Source organism: Brassica napus, chromosome C9 (assembly GCF_020379485.1).
Source record: "Brassica napus cultivar Da-Ae chromosome C9, Da-Ae, whole genome shotgun sequence".
Taxonomy (NCBI): domain Eukaryota; kingdom Viridiplantae; phylum Streptophyta; class Magnoliopsida; order Brassicales; family Brassicaceae; genus Brassica; species Brassica napus.
This window is the reverse complement of record NC_063452.1, coordinates 19,231,263-19,254,175: the sequence shown is the minus strand read 5'-3', so window position 1 is coordinate 19,254,175 and position 22,913 is coordinate 19,231,263. Positions and strand designations below refer to the sequence as shown.

General features: G+C 37.5%; 3 protein-coding genes and 1 long non-coding RNA gene across 10 annotated transcripts; 2 read left to right on the top strand and 2 right to left on the bottom strand.

The window, feature by feature from the left end:
- Nucleotides 1-1,450: 1,450 nt before the first annotated feature.
- On the bottom strand, nt 1,451-4,075 carry LOC106382513 (metallocarboxypeptidase A-like protein ARB_03789). The gene is made up of 11 exons (XM_013822545.3): nt 3,709-4,075; nt 3,482-3,539; nt 3,289-3,399; nt 3,041-3,184; nt 2,888-2,957; nt 2,758-2,813; nt 2,558-2,683; nt 2,337-2,476; nt 2,179-2,251; nt 2,021-2,095; nt 1,451-1,936 (listed from the first exon to the last, which is right to left on the bottom strand). The coding sequence occupies exons 1-11, from the start codon at nt 3,837-3,839 to the stop codon at nt 1,631-1,633; spliced, it is 1,290 nt and encodes a 429-aa protein (XP_013677999.1). The 5' UTR covers nt 3,840-4,075; the 3' UTR covers nt 1,451-1,630.
- A 217-nt stretch (nt 4,076-4,292) lies between these two features.
- Nucleotides 4,293-9,453, top strand: LOC111211912. Its single transcript, XR_002662783.2, has 2 exons — nt 4,293-8,926; nt 9,239-9,453. It is a non-coding gene; the product is annotated as an uncharacterized LOC111211912 (long non-coding RNA).
- A 1,723-nt stretch (nt 9,454-11,176) lies between these two features.
- LOC106452654 (G-type lectin S-receptor-like serine/threonine-protein kinase At5g35370) lies at nt 11,177-14,115 on the top strand. Its single transcript, XM_013894814.3, has one exon. The coding sequence runs from the start codon at nt 11,362-11,364 to the stop codon at nt 13,969-13,971; it is 2,610 nt and encodes an 869-aa protein (XP_013750268.2). The 5' UTR covers nt 11,177-11,361; the 3' UTR covers nt 13,972-14,115.
- An 815-nt stretch (nt 14,116-14,930) lies between these two features.
- LOC106382511 (ubiquitin-like domain-containing protein CIP73) lies at nt 14,931-19,694 on the bottom strand. Of its 7 annotated transcripts, none has more exons than XM_013822539.3 (17): nt 19,505-19,694; nt 19,221-19,378; nt 19,003-19,120; nt 18,591-18,689; nt 18,401-18,516; nt 18,171-18,257; nt 17,733-17,927; nt 17,580-17,649; nt 17,356-17,510; nt 17,069-17,233; nt 16,921-16,992; nt 16,739-16,856; nt 16,328-16,662; nt 16,106-16,255; nt 15,484-15,996; nt 15,257-15,394; nt 14,931-15,177 (listed from the first exon to the last, which is right to left on the bottom strand). In XM_013822539.3, exons 2-17 carry the CDS (start codon nt 19,338-19,340, stop codon nt 15,115-15,117), a joined length of 2,514 nt encoding a protein of 837 aa, XP_013677993.2. In that variant the 5' UTR covers nt 19,341-19,378; nt 19,505-19,694; the 3' UTR covers nt 14,931-15,114. The 7 variants fall into 7 exon arrangements, with proteins under 7 accessions (XP_013677993.2, XP_013677992.2, XP_013677995.2 ...); XM_013822538.3 differs by having other exon boundaries at nt 19,221-19,355; nt 19,505-19,688; XM_013822541.3 differs by having other exon boundaries at nt 15,257-15,370; nt 19,221-19,355; nt 19,505-19,688.
- Between the last annotated feature and the right edge of the window lie 3,219 nt (nt 19,695-22,913).

Sequence of the window (22,913 nt, the reverse complement as noted above, 5' to 3'; positions counted from 1 at the left end):
CCCAAGGGTTGATCAAACACAAATGGGTAAAAATCTAGTCAAACTCCGAAATGTTGACTTTTTGGACTCGCAGCGGCTTCTCGAAACCGCTTCACTAGGCCGCTGGGACGCTCACAGTTTCCTGGCATCGTCATCTGGCCACTGCATCATCCCGGTATTGGACAGGGACATGTGCATTTTCCCAGTGGCTTCAACACTCTGCTGCGCAAGTCCGCTCCCATACTTGGTCTTCATTCTGAACGCTTGCAGCGGCTTCTCGACGAGGTCACAAGGCCGCTGCGAGGTCATCAGGCCGCTGGGTCACTTGGTCATCTCGTCCCAATCTCGAAAATCACCAAGTTTGCCTCCAAACCATCTCTAAATGCTCAAAAGTCACCATTTAACATCTTCATCACCTGATAAGGACATATGTAATGGAATGCAACCTAAATATGTCTAAATGTCATCCTAAATGATCAAAATATGTAAGAATGAATGATCAAAACAATGTAAATAAGCAGGATATCAACAATATTTTTTTAAATATGGTAATTATTAATAACTCTTATATCATCATTAAAGTATTTTTCTATATAATTATTTATTTTTGGTAAGACTTTTGAAATATATTAATAGCTAATAACTCACATATATCATCATCAAGTAAACAATATATCACATTAGTAAAACGTAAATTAAATAAAATACCAATATATATTTTTGCATCAACTTATATATCATATTTGTATAAGAATATATATAAATAAACATACATTGTTAAAATTAATAGTAAGAGTACATTGACAAATGCAAAACTAAAACAATACTAATCAGATAAAAAATTGTTAGTAGTTAATTGATTAAAATTTTATTCAAGTTTGTTGGTTCATTAGGTTAATTAACATATTGATTTTTACCAGTTTAACATATTTTAACTAAAACAAACAAAAATCTAAAATTTATATATTTAAATAAAAACATATTTAAATTAAGTAATAGAGACATATTTAAAATAAATATATATATATATATATTAATAACAATATAATATAAAATTTTATTTATAATGTAATTTTCACTCTACTTAAATTAAAATAAAATAAAATGAAATAGTTAAACCATATCAAAATAAACAAAACTACAAAAAAGTACATTTATGGGATTTTTTTCAAACAGATGTAGTTAACATATAAAAATAAAATGAATTTTGTATTATCTTGTATTTAATAATTATTTATTTTAAATATGTCTCTTATTACTTAATTTTAAATATATTTTTATAAATTTTAATAAACTTTAGATTTTGTTAAGAGCCTCATAGAATAACAATGCCAACGTTTATGTTTCACAAGCTCAGGTCATACCACACCACAAGAGGAAAGGGTTTCCTCACATTCTCTCTGTCTGTAAAGACTCAAACTGTACAAATATTATATGTTTTGCAGATCAAACTAGTTAGGAATACGCTAAAAATTCTAAACCGTATCACCTTTAATCAAATCTCAAATCCAAAAAATTATCATGTCACACACCATTCCTAAAACTGGAGCAAATAAATTAGAAATACAAGTTTTGCAAACAAAACAAAAAAAAATTACTAACTTACAAGGGTTAATAAACTGGGTGAGAGAGACTTTCCCCTCCAATAGTTTCATTGCATGACAACAGGTATGGAGTTTCTACCATACTTGCTCTTGGCGATTCTGGAACAGAACATGAACATCAGAAGTACCGAGGACAACAAGAAGAGCCTGAAGTAAGTCTTAATCTCCTGCATTCCGACATCGATCACTTCCATATTCTTCCCATATCTGTTCTTCCTTTCCACCAAGTAACCGTCCAAATACTCATCTATGGACACCCATTTCTCTGCAGCCTTGGTACTGTTTTGGTCTAAATGAAACGGTCCCATTTTGAAAATTGTGAAGAAGGCAGCAGACCAGTCGTTGAGAAGTGTCTGAGTAATAGCAGCATGCAAATTTGTTAGTTTTCTCCTTTTTTGTGGTGTAAACAATCATGTTACAATTGAAAACGATAGTACCTTGAAAGTGGGTAGATCAACAGGGTTGAACATTTTAAAGCAATCTCTTGAAGAAGTCTGGTTGTCTCCATATATCTGATAGTGATAGTAACAGTTATAAAAACAGGTTTCCATGAAAGTGTCTGGTAGCAGAGATATATATATTCTGGCATACAAACCTCAAAGGTGAAAGCCATTGGTGTCCTTACAACGTCATAGATATAATCTGTAGCTGTACCATGTGCCAGGTACCTAGAGTCAAGCAAAGAAGATCAAATATACATCAAAAATAGGATACTCATAACGAGTCTCAATATTCATCGAGGAAGAGACAAACCCAACAGAGCCTCCGCCAGATCCAATCATGCAACGGTTTTGGCAATGAAGTTTATCCACTTTTTCAAGCAAGGACCTCATCTTTTGGGAAGGCAATCCTTCCGGGGTTGTGTTTTTGTGGTCATATGGCATAAATAGAGCCTGAAAAAAAAAACCCATGAGAAATCAGACTCAGACTAAGAAGAGGTTTTTGTTATAAAGTTGCAGGAGAAAACAGCACACCTCCATTCCAGAATGGACGTTAATCCATATGTGAGGATCAAATGATAAAGCTAGCTTGCGCATTATTTGAGTTTCGGGCTCACTAAACGGAGCAGTTCCAGGATTCTCTTCATATGGATCATAGTCCTGGTAAAAAAGGGACCATAACGCATTAACAAGGGAGGGATCTTGAAGGAAAGGGAATGAAGAGAAGAAAGTACTTTTTCCTTCTTGCCCCAGTCAACGCCCCAATTTCGATTCAAGTCAACTCCTCTTCCTGTGGTTTTACAAACGATGAAAATTCTAAACAAACGCATATTATCGAAGAGACAAAAAGGATGGGTTACTAACCATTTCTGCGTTCACAAAGATCACCAGCTTCAACGCGTTTACGCCCATTAAAGTTTTCTATAGGAACCAGCTTTTTCCAAAAGAAAGAAAAGATATAATTGTCAGTTAATGAATCTATCTCAAGAGATAAAAAAAGCGAGATTGTTGCTTTACCTTAATGACAAGCTTGTCCAGGAGGGTGTTGTTGAGGGTTGCCCCTCCATTAATGTTTGGTAAGAACTGTTCTTCGCTGAGAATGGACAAAATCCGAAAGGCGAGTTCAGAGGTGATAAGCTCTCTCCCATGCTGCCCAAAAGTCTGGAAGAAAAATTTATCATCTGTCACCAAAACATGTATTTATGAAGAAACTTTCTTCACCTAATTGAAAGAGTAAAACTTTGGTAGATGAAAAGGGAACTTACAAGAAGGATTCTAAAGTTTGATCTGTCATCACTCTGTCTTCCGCCCCGACAGTAAGTAACCACGTTGACCTCGGCATTGTAGCCCTTGTTTCCAGATTTAAACGTCTCAATCTGTGTGAAAACAAATGTTTTTTATTTTATTTTTAGGCATTTGTGCGAGAACACAAAAGAGGGTTAAAAAAATGGGACTAACCGAAAGCTTATCAGGATGCCGATGTACCAAAGAGTGTATTTGCTCCACTAAATCATCACTGCAGTGATCAAACAATCAACGAGTGAATTTGACTAATATGGTGTACTTAGGGACCTAAAATCCTGAACTGTGTCTTGTTCTTGATGATTGATTCATATGACCTAAAACCAATTCTATTCTAAGACCTAACTAACTAACTAGAAAATAAAAAAAAAAGGGGAATTAACCTGGAGTGGTAGAGATCCCAGTTGATTGGAGTAACGGAAGGGTTAGTTTGGGCGAGAACGAGCAACAGAAATGGTTGGAGGAAGGATAAGATGGCGTAACATATTATTAGAGGAGGAGGTTGCAGACGCATGGCCGGTTCGACAGATAGAATCGGTGGTAAGAAACGAACCAGTTTTGCTTCTTTCACGTCATCTCATCTCTTCTCTTTGTGTGAAACATAGAATTGGATCTAAATCAGTCGGAGATCTGCTTCTGTCGTCTCTTTGCCCTTTTTTTCTTTCTTTTTTTTTTTAATCCTACTTTTCTTCGCTAATCTTTGTTTTTTTTTTATCAAACGATCATAAAAACTTGGACTTCTCTCTATGTGGAAAATGGCACAAATCTATTCGCAACATCAATTTTGTAAATAGAATATTACGCATATATATATATATATATATATATATATATATATATATATATATATACACATATATATCACTAAATTCTTTTTTTTTTTTTTAACTCGTTTTCATATATTAAAAAGAAGAATTTGCACTACATAACGTAAAATAGAAATGAACAGAAGCGAATTAAGGGTAAAAAAATTATTGGCTCTTACAAATCGAAACCTCCACGATTCCAGTCTCGATCGATACGTACTTTGACGTCAAGATCAGCCTTGGTCTCTCTCCGTTCATGGTGTAGTGTGTGTCCTCTTCTTTCTCGTAGTAAGCTACCTTTCTCATCACGTCTTTCAATCCAATCTGCTTGCTGGTGGCTCGGCTCTGTTGCGTTTGTTTGGTTGGTGATTTCACTCTCTGATCATGTCTTTTACGCTCTGATTCTTATTGCTTGTCATTGTGGACAGTCCCAGGATCACGATAAACACTATTTATCAAAGGACCAGGTGCTCGATAAACCTTTGTCTGCGTTTTCTCTTTTCAGTTTGGATCAACCCTATGTTTGTCCATAATCTCGTTGCACGGTTGAGAAGCGAGATATGTTTATATCTTTCTACGATCCTCCGTATGCTCTCATCAATGGCAAATTATAAGGGAAAGGAATCATCACTGATGATAATGAACCGATCAACTGCATGATCAAGCGGATGATAAGCGTGATTTGGGAATATGGATTGTCTCTAATTGGAAAAGTATTGAATCCAAAAAAGCAGAGTTGAAAAACTCATTGGTTTTATGTCTTACACATTAATGCATGATATGACTTGGTTGGACTAGTGATGGGTTTGCGGATCAACCAGCCCCTGCGGTGGGCTGGTCGAATCATTTTTTTATTCAAAAATATGATCCACATAATGCACAAACCAATACACTTTTAATTGTCCAGCCAAAATATTAATTATATTGAAAGTAATCATTTTTCAAAATAATATTAGAACTATATATCTATGATTAAAATTATATAGATATTTTATATATTTTTCTGAAAAAAATTCTTTAAAAAAAAATCTTTCTTGAAAAAATTTGTGAGTATTCAAATTCGGCTGATCATCTTTCTTAAAATAAGTTCAATCTGCACCCGCAATTTAAATTGTTCAAGCTGCCCGACCAACATCTGCCCTGCAACAGGTCAAAGGGAGCAGGACCCACGGATTTTGAGTAAAACTCTCAGTTCTAGGTTGGAGTAAAAATTTTAGAGAAAATTGGACTAATATACCTAAATCGATGTGAAATTAAGAAAGTACCCGAAAGCAAAAAGAACCCTTCATAACTGTAGATAGTTGCGTCTCCCATCCCCCTTTTACCCCTATAGTCTGGACACGTAAGGCACGTATGTTTTGATTCGGTGTAATCTGCACAAGTACAATCCTAGATTTATATATTGCCTTTTACTCCACTTACTAAATAGGTGACTAGCTTTCTACTAGGTATGTGTCATTATCTGTTCTTAATAGTAAGTGATTCTCAACCACAAAAATCTATTTGTTTAATAATTTAGTCTTCATCATCTCTTTTCCATTATCTATCCTCACCATCTTGTTTTTCTTGCTCACCTTTTCAGTAACATATTTATCATCTATCTTTTCTTTTTGTATTGGCAATTCTTCTCAAATAATCTTTTTTTTTACTATTTTCATAGAAAGTTAACTATATATCCTCGTCATCATGCACCGTCTATCCTCGTCGTAGAGTTTCAGTAGAAGTCCTGTCGGATTGGAAAAGACGATCATTTATATTTTGTGATTTCAATGGAGCTTAAGAGATTCATGTACATCTTGTGAACCAATGTATTCATCACACGATCGAAAACAACAAAGTTACCTGTTATAATATTCCGTATGTATAATTAACATGTTATCTGTTACATTATATTTTATCGTTGACATTGTTCATACTTATCGCATGATCGTAATTGTTAATTAGATCAATAGTGGCTACAGTTTTTACGTATATGTGTTGATGACGAATTTGTCACTGGTCTATAATTAAAGTTAAATGTCAGTAATTTCTTCTCAAGGGCATGACAAAGGATGAACCCAATTTCGTTACACTTATGACATTAACGGCTAACAATCGTCTTAACTGTTAAATCAAATATTAGTGGTTATGCATTACTATACATCCGATGAAACTAGAGAGGCTAGAGAAGTGTGAGAGTTAGTGATTGTATACAAAGCATATAACCTCTAAGTGTGTTAGTAAATATATTGTTAGTTGTTAAGTATTAATATTATATGCTAATAATATAATGTAAATCGAGTCTTTTATTTTAGATGAGCATGAATTAGTATCTTCTTACACATAGATAAAACAAGTAACTAAGAAAATGTTAGCTAACATAAATGTTATCAAGATGCCTCCAAGTTAACCACCACCTTTGGGACCAACGAAAGCCAAGCGATGTGTTTGATGTTCTTATTTGTTTCTATGATGGCGTGACTCCCACCTTCTTCTCATATTTGTCATCTTTGACGAACATCATACTGGTCATCTAAACACATAGAATTGACAAATAGATGGTGGCTAAGAATTATATGTAAGATGGAAAATAAAATGTTAATTATCACAACTAGGAGACAAGAATTTGAAGTATCCTTATAACGTCTTCGTCCTTTCCTATAGTTCTTCATACATGCACCATATTTTGAAGCCACTGACCAAATATGTGTGAACTAAAAGTCACATAAAATGTAACATCTAACAAAACATATATTAGTTAACTTTAACATTTTTAGAGTAGCAACAAACAATACATCAACTAACAACACCTATTTAATAAAATCTTAACAACCAGTTATTCATTAGCCGCAACATATTTTGTAACATCTAACTTAACATGTAGATGCTAATGGCAGCACATGATGCCTATTTATAGCAACTATCCAAACATGTGTAAGCACATGGTACATGTTTGTAGCTTCGAACAGTTACGCTAACTTATTTTGTAGAAACTAACTAAATATGTATTAGTTAACATTATATATTTTGTGGGTTCTAATCAGAAAAGAAAATGTAACGACTAAGTATGTCCAAAACTGCTAACTCGTATGTTATCTTTAATGAACTTTTAATGGTGATTTGCCACACATCGTTTGGAATCAAGATGACAGAGCTTGAAATCAATGTCTACATGGTACTTACATGTTAACAAGAGGAAGAGCCACATCGTAAAAACATATGGAGAGAGAATTTAACCTTTGAAGAAGAATTCATCGGGTGGATTCTTCCTGCAATTAATTCCCCCCCCCCCCCCCCAATATGGCTTCTCCGTGATGAGGTTCTTCTTCCTTCTGATGTTTTTCTTCATAATCTTGCTGCAATTAAGGCCTGCAACTTGCGCGAAATCATGCAATGACATCCTGAGGGGCCTCCCAGCGACGAGAAAGCAAATCTCGAACTTTTTTTAAAACTCATAGGATTCGGAGAGATTTTTCAGTGGTGTTGTGGACTAGCTTGAATATGCAAAACAACATTGTAGAGATTTTTCTCGCACCACCACGGACTGGCCGTAGCTTCCGGAAAATGAAACTTCATTTTCCCTTCCCATCATTAAATTTTTAATATTTAAAATAAATTAAAGAGGTTTTGAAACCTTTCAAGACATTTTGTGTAAATAGGATGGTCTAGTAATATCTTCTGACACCATAGACAGCGTAGACATAGGATAAACGTGTTAAGGCGTAGGGGTGTAATGGTATTAAAATAAAATGGAGCAGTAACATGGCATTTGCCTAATTTCGGAGATTTTCATGTATATACGTCCTAATTTCTCAAATTTTTATTTTAAATGATGTAGCTATATCTAAATAACTGTAGAAATTAAATGAAGAATAAAAAATATTCCTAGAACAGTGTTTTTGCATAAGAAAACAAGACTACTAGAAAAATCTCTTTATTTTTTTAACTTTAACTTTAAAAACTACATAAATCTTATATTGATAATTTATATCATTGTAGATATAAATTAAAGTAAAGTCACTTATTACATCCTATTCCTAACCAATCGTCCCGAATGATTTTGTGCTTTTCTTCCTGAATGCTATACATATTTCAACATTCTTATCTTCTTCTGTCCACTCTGTATACTAGTAGTAGTTTTTTTCATCTTAAAATCTTGGACTCTGAATCTTCAAGAAAATTTAGAAAAAAAAAGATTAGGACCTTCACTACAAGAAAACATATCATATTTTGATCATATTTCTGACCAACATAAATGGTCAAAAGTATTTATGATCTTTTTTTGACCATTTGGTGATGAATAAAAAAAAAATGGTCACCAAATGGTTAGAATTTTTTAACCAAACCATAGTGTCAAAAAGTGGTTAGAAAAATTTGACCACTTTTCCACCAACAAAAATGGTCAAAAATGGTCAAAAATGTTTATGACCTTATTTTTACCATTTTATGATGGATAAGAAAAATGGTCATAAAATGGTTAGAATTTCTTAATCAAAACATATAGTCAGAAAATGGTCAAAAAAGTTTTAATCACATTTTAACCATTTTGTGACGATATCTTTAATTTAACCTAGATCTCAAACATGTTTTCTCATTCTCATCCTTTAGCTTCCTCGTCTGCCTCTTTTCATTCTTTTAGTTAGACCTCCTTGGAATACCTTTTCTATTTCTTCTTTTTTGATATTTTCTTCTATCTACTCCATCCTCACGACCTCTCCTTCTTTCATTGCAGGTTACGTTTGAGAAGATTTAATGTTGCTGCTATCACTGTCCATCTCAGCCTTGTTTCCACCATTTTTCTTCTGTTCCTTGCAAGGTTAGATCCATGTTTTAGGTGTAAAAGAATTATATATCATCATAATTTATATAGAGATTTTTTTTTTTGTAAACTAAAATTTATATAGAGATTCGAACTTAATATTTATCCAAATCTAGATTACAGTTGCCTAGTTCTTGTTTTTGTTAACTATTTTTCTTTTGAACTTCATGTTAATTGGTTTAGTTTTTAATTGGAAAAGCTGAAAGCTTGAAGATTATTGTTTAGGAGGCTTTACACAAAAAGAACGATAAATATTTTTTATGTGTGACAATTTAATTTATCTTATCGTTTATGTCAAAATAAAATTAGGTACGGATTCATTAAGGCCATGGAGAAGGACAAGACTAAGAAGATCAAAGGAGTCAAAATAATGGCGGAAATGATGAGTGCCCTCTATATGATGATGATGGAATTAAGATTAAATCATTTCGGGTTTAGCTTTGTTAGTTAAGATATGTATTCTTACGTTGCTAAATTTCAATTTTTTGTTTCAGATAAATTTTATTCAATTTCCATTAATTTTACTAATTCACTTATAATGTAATTATTTTGTTTAAATTAACAATCCGGTAAATGTTATTAAATAGTAGTCAAAAATTCATATGCCAAAATTATAAGAAAATCAATAAAAAGAGTGGTCAGAAAGTTATAAAAAATGAATAATTATTTTTGACCCTTTTTTACGTTTGTTTTCTGACGACATTTTTGACCTTTTAATGCAGTCAAAAATTTATGACCACTTTCCGACAATAGTCAATTTCTGATGGAGCTTTTTTGATGAGTTTATGTGGTTAAAAAGTGATTAGTATAGAGTGTTTCTGACCACTTACCAGCAAAATTGAAGGTCAAAAATTGAACTATTTCTTGTAGTGCTTGTCCAAAAGCACAGTTTTTTTTTTGTCTAAATGTTAAGATTTGTTCCAGTTTTTTGAGTTTTTTACATGTTGTGATTGACAACTTATTACACAAAAGAAAAGGAAAAGGGGCAGAGAACACAAGAGCAACAACAACAGCAAGAGAGAAATGTAGCAGCATTAACTATAAGGGGAGATAAAGCAGAAATAGAGCTCAAGAGGAGAAGGATAGCGAGCAGACGCTGCGGGCCTAGGCACATATAGGAGCCTATCACGCATTGCGCGATCCACCACCCTGAAAGTAGCTTTCTGAGATGTCGAGACGCCTTTGAAGATACGAGCATTCCGCTCACGCAAAAGGGAGTAGATGACGACCTGATTGAGGAGCTTCAAAACCGCTACTGCGCGCGGAGCATGAGGGCCCTGGAGGTTCTGACATCAGCTAACAACTGCAGCTAGTGATGCCGGTGGAGACGCCATGTACCTGCCACAAAAACGATTCCAAGTAACAACCGCAAAAGAACAATCGAAGAATAAATGACTAATAGACTCATCAGCGAGAGAGCAAAGGACACAACCTGACGGAACTTGAAGTCCCCAAGAGATTAGACGATCTCGGGTTGGTAATCTACCAAGGAAAGCAGTCCAAGTGATAAAGGAATACCGAGGAACTTCGTCCTTAAACCAAACCACCTTGTGCCAATCAACTGGGGGGTTGGAACACGGATTCTCTCCCAAGTAACCCTCGATGAGAAAGATGGACCAAAACCACCAGTACCTTGCCTCCACAAATACACGTCAAAATCACCAGTACCTTGCCTCCACAAATACACGTCATCGGTGCTAGTTGCAGATGGAACCGACATAGTAGATAGAATAATCTGAAGGGTCAGAGCATTTTCAGAGCGCGCCGGAGGCAGGTTCCAGTGACCGTTACGAACAGCTTGAGAGACTCTGGCTGAAAGAGGAATCCTAAGAGACCTCGGCCCGGATGAACCTAAGAGGAGGATTAAAGGACCTAATTACTCAGTCCAATAGTCGTACCAGAACAACGCTTTGGTCCCATTACCAAAAGCACAGTTGGCACTCTCTTAGAGCCGGGTCTGTGCCTAACACGTTATTTTAACTCTCAAGCTATTTTAAATACCATGGTTTTCAGTAATCAAAGATGAAGTTGGAGTTCACCTGTTCGGTGAACGTGTATACAATATTCAGTTTTTCTAAAAAAATATTTTTGTAAAACAAATTTCGAGTTCTTTTTCCGTTTTGCTTTCTTTCTGAAGATGATGAATACGTACAAAACCGCAACAAATTTGAAAGTAACTTACCAGAGCGAAAAGGTCAATGATGACATTGTTTTTGTTATAAACTAAAGTCGACATAATAATAAATGAATTTACTCAAATAAAAGGTGCAACACCAATAATTTTGCTGAGAGAGACAACTTTCTGGTCAAACACACCATTTCTTGAAACACACAAAGATTTAACAGAACTAAACAGAACAAGAACTCATCTCCGATGATCCCAGTTCTCATGTAAAAATAATAAGAACCCAAGAAAAACAAACAAGTCTCCAATGAGATCGGTGTTTCTGTTGTTGTTCTTTTGTCTGTATCTTCTGTTTGCCTCGGTCTCATGTGGCTCTTTCAGAGAATTCGTCTATCCAAATTTCACTGCTTCTAACCTAAGATTCATCGACAGCTCCAAAGGAGCTTTCCTCTTCTCCCCTAACTCCATCTTCAAAGCCGGTTTATTCAGTCCTGGAGACGACTCCTCTTCCGATTTCTACTTCTCAATCATCCACGTCGACTCCGATTCCACAATCTGGTCTTCGAATCGTGACTCTCCCGTTTCGAGGGCAGGGAAAATGAACCTCTCCCCTCAAGGAATCTCCGTTATCGAAGACGGTGTAAACCAAACACCGGTTTGGTCAACGCCGGTTTTAGCCTCTCCGGTTTACTCCCTTCGGTTAATGGACTCGGGAAATCTCCTTTTGCTCGATCGTCTAAACGCTTCTCTTTGGGAAAGCTTTAGATTCCCGACGGACACGATCGTTCTCGGACAAAGACTTCCCGTTGGGATGTTCTTGTCGGGATCCGTCTCGCGGTACAATCTCTCCCAGGGAGATTATAAATTCGTCGTCGTTGAAACTGGTGGGTTTATGAAGTGGAGAGGACAGAACTACTGGAAGCTGAGGATGCATACACAAGCCAACGTCGATTCGAATTTTCCTGTCGAGTTTTTAACCGTCACTACTTCTGGATTGGCTCTGATGGGAAGGAACGGGACAACGGCGGTAATCCGCGTGCCGTTACCGCCGTCCTCCGACTTTCGAGTAGCCAAGATGGATCCGTCTGGTAAATTCATCGTTAGTAGATTCTCTGGTAAGAGTATGGTCACGGAGATCTCTGGTCCTATGGATCCATGTCAAGTTCCGTTAGTGTGCGGCAAGCTCAGAGTTTGCAATCTTGATAATGATTCGGAAAACGAGAGCTGTTCGTGTGTGGATGGGATGCGGTTAGATGCGAGCAAGAATACATGCGTTCCGGTTAACCAATCGTTGAGTTTATCTGTTTCTTGCGAAGGAAGCAATATTTCGTATTTCGAACTCGGTCACGGTCTGTCTTACTTCTCAACTAGATTCACAGATCCTGTGGAACACGATATCGAGTTATCTACGTGTCATGATCTATGCAGTAAGAATTGCTCGTGCCTCGGTGTTTTCTACGAGAACACGTCTCGGTCTTGCTATTTGGTAAAGGATTCGTTTGGGTCTCTCTCTCTAGTAACGAACTCAAAAGACAATCATGATCTTACCGGATACGTAAAGTTGTCGGTGAAAAAACCGAATGCTCCTCATCAACCACCTGGAGGTAAAACTAGTTTTCCTTTGACCGCGCTTGTGCTATTACCTTGCTCTGGTTTCTTCCTTGTGATCGCATTGGGGTTCCTCTGGTGGAGAAGGTGCGCGGTAATGAGATACAGCAGCATCCGTGAGAAGCAAGCAACTAGACTGGGCTCGTTCGGATCAGGAGATCTAGGATCTTTCCGTATCCCTGGCTTACCTCGGAAATTCGAATTCGAAGAGCTTGAACAAGCGACGGAGAATTTCAAGTTGCAGATAGGATCAGGCGGATTCGGTTCGGTTTACAAAGGAATCCTCCCGGACCAAACCCTTATCGCGGTCAAGAAAATCACGAACCATGGGCTTAACGGTAGACAAGAGTTCTGCACGGAGATAGCAGTCATTGGCAATATCCGGCACGCGAATCTAGTGAAACTCCGAGGCTTCTGCGCTCGCGGTAGGCAGTTACTGTTGGTCTACGAGTACATGAACCACGGGTCGTTAGAAAAGACCTTGTTCGGAGGGAACGGTCCAGTGCTTGAGTGGCAAGAAAGGTTTGATATAGCGCTTGGAACGGCGCGTGGGCTGGCCTATCTACACAGTGGATGCGAACAGAAGATTATACACTGCGACGTGAAACCCGAAAACATTTTATTACACGATCATTTCCAGCCGAAGATATCTGATTTTGGGTTGTCGAAGCTTTTAAGCCCAGAGGAGTCGAGTTTGTTCACCACCATGAGAGGCACTCGAGGCTATTTAGCTCCCGAGTGGATCACAAACACGGCTATCTCCGAGAAAGCTGACGTTTACAGCTACGGGATGGTGTTGTTAGAGCTAGTGAGCGGTCGGAAAAACTGCTTGTTCCGGTCAAGGAGCAACAGCGCAGCGGAGGAGAATCATCAGAACAACAACTCTTCCACCACTACTACCACCAGTTCTGGTTTGGTTTATTTTCCTTTGTACGCTTTGGATATGCACGAACAAGGGAGTTACATGGAGCTGGCGGACCCGAGGCTAGAGGGTCGGGTGACGAGCCAAGAGGTTGCGAAGTTGGTTCGGATAGCTTTGTGCTGTGTTCACGAGGAGCCGGCTCTGAGGCCCACGATGGCGGCGGTTGTTGGTATGTTCGAGGGGACCATACCGGTGGGGAATCCGAGGATGGAGTCGCTCAACTTCTTGAGGTTTTATGGGTTGAGGTTTGCGGAGTCTTCTATTGTTGAAGGGGGAAATGGGGAGAGTGACAATATGGATTTTCACCGGAGAGAGAGCTCTAATAGTGGCGGCTATAGGCAGTCAGCTTCTTACGTGGCATCACAGGAGGTGTCGGGTCCACGGTGAGGAATTGTCTAAACGTGAATCACTTTTTTTTTTCATTTTGTTTTATTTATTTGTTGGTTATACTTTGTTAATAGGCCTTGTTCATATATGATAACTGGATAAAAATGTTGACATAGAAATTACAGACGAGTGTTTCTTCCTTTTTATGTTTAACCGTTGCATCCTAATATTTTGGTTTAAAAATAAGAAGATTTGTGAATAGAACTATTGGCTTATAGAAAGTAGTATCAACTAGACGTTAATATCCTACTAGTTATGCTGTCGTCAGTATCGTATATCTCCCTTTAATGTGTATGATATACTTGTTTTTTTTTTGGTATTCACCATACTCTGTATATAAAACCAGAGATATACTCATCAATATTATTATCAATTTCCTTTATTCATGTGTTATCAAGAGCCACACAGGTTCTAAATCTATTTTACTTCATTCTTGTTTCTTCTCCCATCTCCAACAAATTTTGTTTTTCTCTGGTCTCATCCATCTCTGTTCTTTTCATATTCCTATGTTACTTTCATCTCTTCTCTTATCCTCAAATCACAACAAACACAATGGGGAGAAGGAGAACTATCAAATTAACAAAATATTTAACACTCCATAAAAACAGAAAATATCGAATTGCTTGCATAAACTAGTTGATGGAGACATTAGACATATGGCTCAACAACCTTAAAAAAATCATCAAAAGTTTTCAAATTATTTTTTACTGTTAAAAACATTTTTTAACCATAATAAACTCCAGTTGATGTCAAAAAAAAAAAAAAACCCCACTTTTTGGTCAAATTCCGCAACAAACTTCATACAAATGGAACATCAGTCTTGTGTTTTCAACCATAATCCATAGAAGCCTCAAACCATTTGGGTTGGTTTACCCTTTTTGACACCCTTGCAGCTAATCAAATCTCTCGAATAATGGACAGTGAAGAACAAAAATTGCCAGTTAGTGGAGCAACTAAAGTGTTCAACGATGGAAATATCAAATTGAATAGGTCCTTCAGAGACCACATAAATTAATGTCGATTATCTCCAGCTTAGAAAACTATCCCCAAACCCTAATTTTTTCATACAAAGTGGGGATCTTAGCAAAGTAAACAGAGAACCTTCAAACAAATAAATTCAACAACCAAATTTTGCAAAGTAGCTTATGGACCATGATTATCTTGTAGCCGGCCTTCCAGATCACGCCTTAGCAACTCCGCGTATTCCTGCAAATCCCCAATAAACAAGTTAGTTAAAGGGGAATTTATCTTATCTAACAAGCAAACTAGTCTCTTTAATGCTTACATGAGCAAGAGCTTCATCACTGCAGAGCACGTCTGCAAGGTCTTCTTGACTCATCGCAGCATTTTCAACCATTGCACGGAAGACATCTTCTGGTGGATCAGAGTGCTCAATCATCTGCATCATGGGTTGAACATTTGCCTGAGTGGACAAAAACAAAAAGGGATAGATCAAGAACAATTGCTGTTTCTTGAGGTTATTGTGTCTAGAGCATTAAATAGATGTAATACCTGTAAAGGTTGATGAACATCAGCCTGTTCTAATGCCGATTCAAGTGATGGTCCTCCTTGGCTAAAAGCACGTGAGACTAGAGGCATCATTTGCTGGACCATTCTAGAGAGATCAAAGCCACCACCTCCTTCGCTATTAGCTCCGCCTGACATCATATTCTCTATCTCTTGACCATCCACCTGTTGAGCAATTTGCTGGACTGTGTTCATGATCTGTGGGTTCTGGGTAAACTGCTGCAACATATTCCTCAGCATATTTGGTGAATCAACACCAGCTTGTCGAGATACCCCTCCTAGCAATCCATCCAAAACAGGGCTCTCCAACACCTGAGACATTGCACTCGAGACATCTACCCCATCATCTGAACCTCGCCCACGTGAGCTACCAGAAAAGAGAGATTGCAAAAGCTGTTGTTGACTACTGGTCCCACTGCCCCGTTGCACACCTTCAACCGAAGCAGAAGTCCCGCCATCTTCATTCTTACCTAATGTCTTAAGCTGCTTGCTTCGTTTCTTTTAACCACAAAAAAAAAACATAGAATGACTGTAAGCTTTTGGAACCAAAAACCACCAACATTGCTTGTCGATGGGCGATGCAATGACAACAAAACTAGTTCATTACCTTACGGTCCAAACCCCCGAGCCCCAATCCAAGTGGGGTCACGACTTCTGGAGTAGCCTTCTTAGTTAATTTGGCATCACTGATAGTATCTACCTCTGGATGCCCTGAATCTTCACAATGTTCTTTACCGCGTTGACCCTGGTTGAAAAACTGTAGATTAGTGATAGGCAGAGACGTCGTGAACAGGAAATAAATAGTAATCAGATTGCAGGAAAGACATACAATCGAGTCACTCCTCTCAGATGGTAAGTCACGCAATGGGCTACTTTCCTCCGGTGTGGAAGTAGCCACAGTGTTGGTAGCCTGCTCAGTCACAGCACTAGAAGCACCAGATTGAATCTCGGCAGACACATTCTCACCGGTAAAATGTGATGGAGCAGGAGCAGTAGCAGCAGTGAAGTTGGTAAAATGTGATGGAGCAGGAGCAGGAGCAGAAGCAGCAGTGAAGTTTCTCGTTGGAAGTACCCGGACTGAACTTGTATTGCTGTTATGTTCTCCTTGCTCTCCACTGCTTTGATGGTTTCCAACTGACGACATCGTAGGTGAAGCTGACGACCCTGTAATTAAGAATGATAGTTGTTGGAGAAGAATTATGAAGCTGGGTCCAATGAAAAGAATGTGAACTTCACCCACCAGCATGTATGTGAATGTTAATCTGCCTTGAGGAAGTTCCTAAACCACCTTGTCCGGTTACTGGATTTGATGAGCCAGCCGCCCCAGTAAAGAGTGGGCTGGTTTGATGCGGAAAAGGCTGCAACAAACAGGAAAAAATGTACTTAAAAGTATAAAATAGGTTTAGAAAATAAGACGCTTACCTGAACCATAATAGGATTCGGTCCTGAAGGAGATATGTATACAGCAGGGCCAGAGTTCACATAGGATAATTCCTGTGGATCACACAGTTTGTGAGCCGAAAGACAAGAAAAGAAGAACAGTCGCAAAAGGAAATGACCCAAAACGCACCTGAGACTGTCCCATTCTCAGTGTCAGAAGTGTCCGCCCAAGCTCCAGAAGGAGGGCCCCTAAATGTTGCATAGCAAGACCTACCTGCACTGCCTCTGTCTGGATTTGTCCCCTGAGGGCAGGATCTGGAGAGGATCCATCCTGCTCTAGACGTCCTGCAATATGCTACAACAATTTTGTTGCAAATAATATTGTTACATGCCCGATACTGAAAGCCAGAACAATGGCATTTAATCTACGGAGGAAGACTGGAACCAATTAATAATCTGTATCAAGAAGGTGTTTACCGATAACGAAGAGACGGCTAGACCACTTAGTAGACGCTGTGAACTCCTCAGGACAATAGCCAGTGCTTCAGGCGTTGATGGGCCTTGTGTATTTCTAGGCAACTCTTCCCTGGGCCGACCTTCTGATGTAGCAGAGGAGGTATCTGGCTGATAGCCTGGAGGAAAATCCAATTAACTTGTTGATGTGTTTCTATTCAACATAACAGTAAAAATCAGATCAATACCGTTTCGTGATAGTGCTTGTTCCATCCGATTAATGAACTCCATAAGAGTGTCTAACGAATCCGGGATAGGCTGCATAGTTAGAGAGTTCGATCGTCAAATAACAAGATTAAAGCTCTAGACTCGAGATCAAATTACTACATGACTGTAAGTACCGTCTGAAATGAAGGAATGGGAATCGTTGTAGCTGCTGTAATAGGAATCTGAACCACATGAGGCATAGATGCTCGAAATGCTGCACTAGTAAATGCTGGCCTAGGCTGTGACTGTCCCGCCGCTTGGCTTTGACCACCGGTGGCAGGCGTTCCACCTGATGCATTTCCAGGCGGAGGATGGCCAGACAAATTGGACTATAGGAAAGAAACAGTGAGTTTAGAAACATGAAATTGTGGATGATAATATTAACAACATCAAATGAAAGATAACACACCGGACTGTGACACCACCTGATTCTCAATAATCATTAGGGTAAATAAATTTCCCAGAAGTCTTCACCCCAATAACGATTAAATAATGTAGAAAATAGAACAAAATGGCAGAAAAGGCACTCATTAAAACTACATTTTAATGTAGAGTAAAGAAAAGCAACTCACGGGCATAGACGGCTGCGTGACATTAATACTGCTATTTGGAAGGTTCTGCCCACCAACTCCAAAAGAATTTAAAACTGCTCCAATAACCTAAGTAACACAAAAGCAAAAGCGGGTCAGCATTTAGAACTGATCCGATAACTTAAGTAAAAGTAAAAGCGGATCAGCCACGTCTTTCCCAAATTAATATACACCCCAAGAGACACCTAATATCATAAATGCTTAAGGATTACCCGGCTGATATCTGGACCAAAGCCTTCAGTGTGATCTGCAGGATTAAAAGTCCCAAGGACTACGCTGTGGGAGATGTGTCCACGACCTCGAGATGGTCCACCATTTGAACCATTTCCTGTTAATGAGACAAGAAGTTGAAATTACTTTTAAGAAACACCAAATATAGGTTGTGTTGACATATATAATTACCATCATTTGCAGCTGCCCCTTCTGAAGGGGTACCAGATGATGGCATTGATTCAGCTGGCTGCCTCACAATCAAGTGCAAGGTATGCCCATTTTCCAAATCTAAGATGATGTCAAGTTAAACTATACTGAAGTAATCAAGTGATGGAAGGAAAGGACCGACACAAAACTAAATACAGCTTCGTCTGCAGAGCAAATTACAAGGTATTTCATGAGCACACTGTCGTAGAATGATCCCTAATAATACAAAATTTGACAGTCTGAATGCAGGCTTAAAAGGTATTATTAGGTAATACTTCCAACACTTATCCATAAAAGGAGCACCTTTCTTTCACATGCCTATATGAAAATCCCCCAAGGGATGCATGGTATATACAACAACTGCAGTATAATAAAAATTCTGCACAAAGGATACGATACTCGGAGAGAGGGTGATCATCTTTTAAAACTCGTCCCCGGAAAATGAGCCTCTGCTGAGCAACAGGAACCCCAGTCTCACTCGCTATTTTCTCTTTGAAAACAGAAACAGTTTCCTGAAAAGCCCAAATAGTATAAAGATATATATAATCACACTCTATGCTTAAAAACTTATAATAAAACAAAAAACATATAAAAAGAAGATAGATTTCTCACATTCTTGTCAGCTTTGAAAGTATACGTCTGTGAGTCAAGCGTCTTGATGTTCAGCTCAAGGGTTGATTCTACCGATGCATTGTTGCTACTGGAGCACTGATTAGTGGCTTGATCTCCCATGAACCCTAATAGTATCTGGAAGCACACAAAGTTGCCAGCTTTCATCAAATCAAAACCGAAAAGGAGGTTAGCAACACAAAATAAAGATCTAGAAAAAAACTCCTAGGGTTATCTCAAAATCAACAATACACGAGATCAAACAACGAAGACCTCAAGAGAAGAACCTGGGAATCTGCAAGTCAGAGCGAGCGAGGAAGAAGAAGTCCGCGAAACAATTTTCCGGTGAAAAGCAAAGAGAGATCCTTGGGAGATTTTGATTTTGAGAGCGTGATTGGTCAAGAAGAATCTAGAGAGACATGTTTAGAAATCTAAAATGACGCATTCGCGAATATAGGGCCAAGTCTTCGGCTTAATATGGACTCTTCCTATTGATACATTTTAAAGTTGGGCCGGGCCTCTATATTTGTGTTTTTTAATATTAGTAAATTCCCACCTATAAATACGGTTTCCTGTTGATAATGACCATTATTAATACTGACTACAGTTCCCATCCCGAATTATCATCACATGATCGATCGCCAGACAGATTTTCCCCACAATCTAAACAAACGAAGACGGGATTATAATAATAGTTAAGGTGCCAAACACATTACATTTTTCATAAAGGGTTTTGCTTAATCAAGTTTATCTCCATGAAAGATCAATCATGTTCAAACCACATCGTCGTGACTTGCCCTGTTGGTCTACACCAGGGATCGGCTCTCTTCTAGTGCAAAATTATTAGCTCCACATGTGGCAACGCGGATATGGCCCATGCTTACAGCTCATTTGAATATCTGGGAGAGGATCCATCTGTGGGTTGCATTTCCCATCCGTGGATTAGGTCTCTATCTGGGTTTAACCTTTTTTTACAAACAAAAAAAAAAGATCAATCATGTTCATCTCGATAGAACCTAAGCATGCAACTACCATACAGCTCCACAACATCATAATTGTTAATGAAATAGAGATTTACAATTTCAAATCTAAAACTGCTCTACCAAGCCAAATAAAAAGAGTGTAAAAACAAGGAGGGTAAGAAAAGAGTGAAGATACTCTAGAGATTGATTATAAGTAATCCAAAGCAACATAAGAGATTTAAATTGTTTCCTAAATGTCCTTTTGCAGTGATTGTATTTCTGATTTCATTGTTAAAAAGTCTGGCTATAGTACCACCGGGCAAACAGATTTGGTTGTGAATTCACATTCATAGAAAAAAAACCATCATATCTATTGGGGTAAAATAAAATAGAGTTATTCATAACACTACTAAAACAAAAGTAAAGCAGGAAAAGAGATCAAGATAGTATTTTATTGATTTTAATAGTAGGATTACAACGTAGTATTGTATAAACCATGATTCTGCTTATCTCTTAGTCGAAGTGAGTAATGGTTGATCTACTTTTATAGAGTTTCAGAATCCCTCTTATAGATAGTCATGATTGAAATCTAGGTTAGTTTATTTTATATCATGAAAAAAAGATCTCTATTTATCTAAAAGTTTTATTTTTGGCTTAATTAGTAGAACACCATTTTTTGAGATTACCCGAACTATCACAGCCTGAACCACTTGACAGCCTGCCAAGAAACATTTTAAAGCATATGGCCTCAGGAAGAACTAGAACCTTTTAATTCACTAGGGCATTGCCTACGCGCAAGCGCGGTGTTGTAAACATATTTTTTGTTTCATCTCAATATTTGTTAGGGTTATTGTAGCTGTGAATTTTGTGTTTTGGGTTGATCATTGTTTTTTAAGTTTTTTTATTGTTATAGGGTTAGAGTTGTGATGATGTACTGTGTATGCACTGTTCTCCACCCATGAAGGACTAAACTGTGTTAGTAATGTGATTGATATAGTTTGTGTTGTTGCTTGCTGTGTCACTGAGACTTATTGTTTGTTTGTCTTTTTAATTTGTTACTTGTACTGTTGAGATTACATAAATTATATTAAGGTTGTTGAGAGTATCTTTTGTTTCTGAATATTTTTTCACCAGTTTAGTTTTGTAAGTTGTGTGTATTAAGTAATAATTTTTTTTATTCTTATTATGTTGGTTATATGTTTTTTTACTTTTAAACTTGTTGTTTTTACCGGACCTTTAAAACAAATATATGAAGACTTGTAGAAATAACTATAAAATGAGTGACAATTAGTATTTGGGTCTTAATGGGTTTTAAACGAATATATGTATTTCTCATAAGAAGACAATAGCGTTGACATGTTGACATTGAGCATATAAGCTATTTTTATAAGACAAGAGGAGTGAGCAGGTGGAGATGTTGTTGCCGCATTTGTGTATGTTGGGATTGTCTCTTGTATCTCCTGGTGTGGTTGTGTTTGTTTCTCTTTTATTTGATGGGTAATATGTAAACAAAAATCATTGTTAGTTGTATTTATAAGAGTTTGTAACTTACTCTGCTTTTTTGTTTAGGTAATTTCACTGATCTTGGTTGTCGTCTTCGTCTTCTTCGTAAGCATCTATGAAAGTAAGTTTGTAAATTGTTAAATATTTGGTCGTGTAGTTTATATTTGTTTAGCTGGCTCAATGTATGCGTCGTTGAGTTTTAGTTGAGTTGATTGGTTTGGTATATTTGTTTTGAAGTTTATTTGTAAGATTAGACAAAAAGAGAGGTGGTCATTAATGATTCGTCTTTTTTGGGATTCTAGTTTTTGGTGTTTTGATTGTTTGGGTTATTGTGGTTTTTTTAAACAGTAAAATAAAGATTTGTTTAAAATTAGATTGATAAGTAAGGGAGATAAATAGACGACCACAAATCTTGGGTATGAAATATTTTTGATTATTGATGTTAGCACAATATAGACAGTAATATAAAGGGAATTATGTGTTGATTGTTTCTTACGGATCAATGAGGAGACGGATAACGACTCGAGTTGTTTCTTTGGTGAGGCCAGAGCCCTGGACAGAACGGATTTGCCCAACCACATCTGTGAGTTTAAATATCAGTTATGATATCAAAACATAATATAAACTCAGATGCAATATGATAATATACCTGGAAGTTCTAGGTTTGTGTTCGCAATCACTTGGAGATTGTCGAACAGTCTAATCTTGACTGAAGATTGATCTCAGGAGCACCCGTGATGACTTCATCACTAATGGTTAGTGAGATGAAATTGATGATCAGTTATCTTGTACATGCTTGAGCACCTAGAAACCTCAAAACGATCGACTTTCACAATGGAACCAGCTTTCAAAGATGGCATGTAATGATTAGCACGTCCGACGGGAGTAAACCCATGAATCACGGAATCTGCAAATAATATTATTCAACAAAGAATCAGGAAATAAATTAAAACAATTATGTTAAATAAGTGTTATAGATCGAAGATTAACTTACCTTTTCATCAAGGAAGAGTACCGTGATTCCCACAAACTCCCTGTCTTTCTTGAAGTTCAGGGTATCCCAGAAGCGAGGAAGCCAGAGACTATGCTCTGACTACTACGACCAAGACGGAGAGATTCGAAGGTTGAGTGACGGACGCCGAGACGCCGGTTTGACGAATTGGAGAGGCAGAGAGAAACATTTTCTAGAAGTTGGTTAAATCTAAGAGGAATCAATGAGTTTTGTGGAAAT

What these genes read in the sequence shown, in the direction of transcription:
- LOC106382511 (XM_013822539.3), bottom strand. Translation starts at nt 19,340, where the DNA reads ATGGGAGATCAAGCCACTAATCAGTGCTCCAGTAGCAACAATGCATCG. An exon ending in ACAAGCACTATCACGAAACG is followed by an intron (nt 17,511 to 17,579) that starts GTATTGATCTGA and finishes ATTTTCCTCCAG; the next exon opens with GCTATCAGCCAGATACCTCC. An exon ending in TGAGAATGGGACAGTCTCAG is followed by an intron (nt 16,993 to 17,068) that starts GTGCGTTTTGGG and finishes TGTGATCCACAG; the next exon opens with GAATTATCCTATGTGAACTC.
- LOC106452654 (XM_013894814.3), top strand. Translation starts at nt 11,362, where the DNA reads ATGAGATCGGTGTTTCTGTTGTTGTTCTTTTGTCTGTATCTTCTGTTT.
- LOC106382513 (XM_013822545.3), bottom strand. Translation starts at nt 3,839, where the DNA reads ATGCGTCTGCAACCTCCTCCTCTAATAATATGTTACGCCATCTTATCC. An exon ending in ACTGGGGCAAGAAGGAAAAA is followed by an intron (nt 2,684 to 2,757) that starts GTACTTTCTTCT and finishes CTTTTTTACCAG; the next exon opens with GACTATGATCCATATGAAGA. An exon ending in CAATGGCTTTCACCTTTGAG is followed by an intron (nt 2,096 to 2,178) that starts GTTTGTATGCCA and finishes TATCACTATCAG; the next exon opens with ATATATGGAGACAACCAGAC.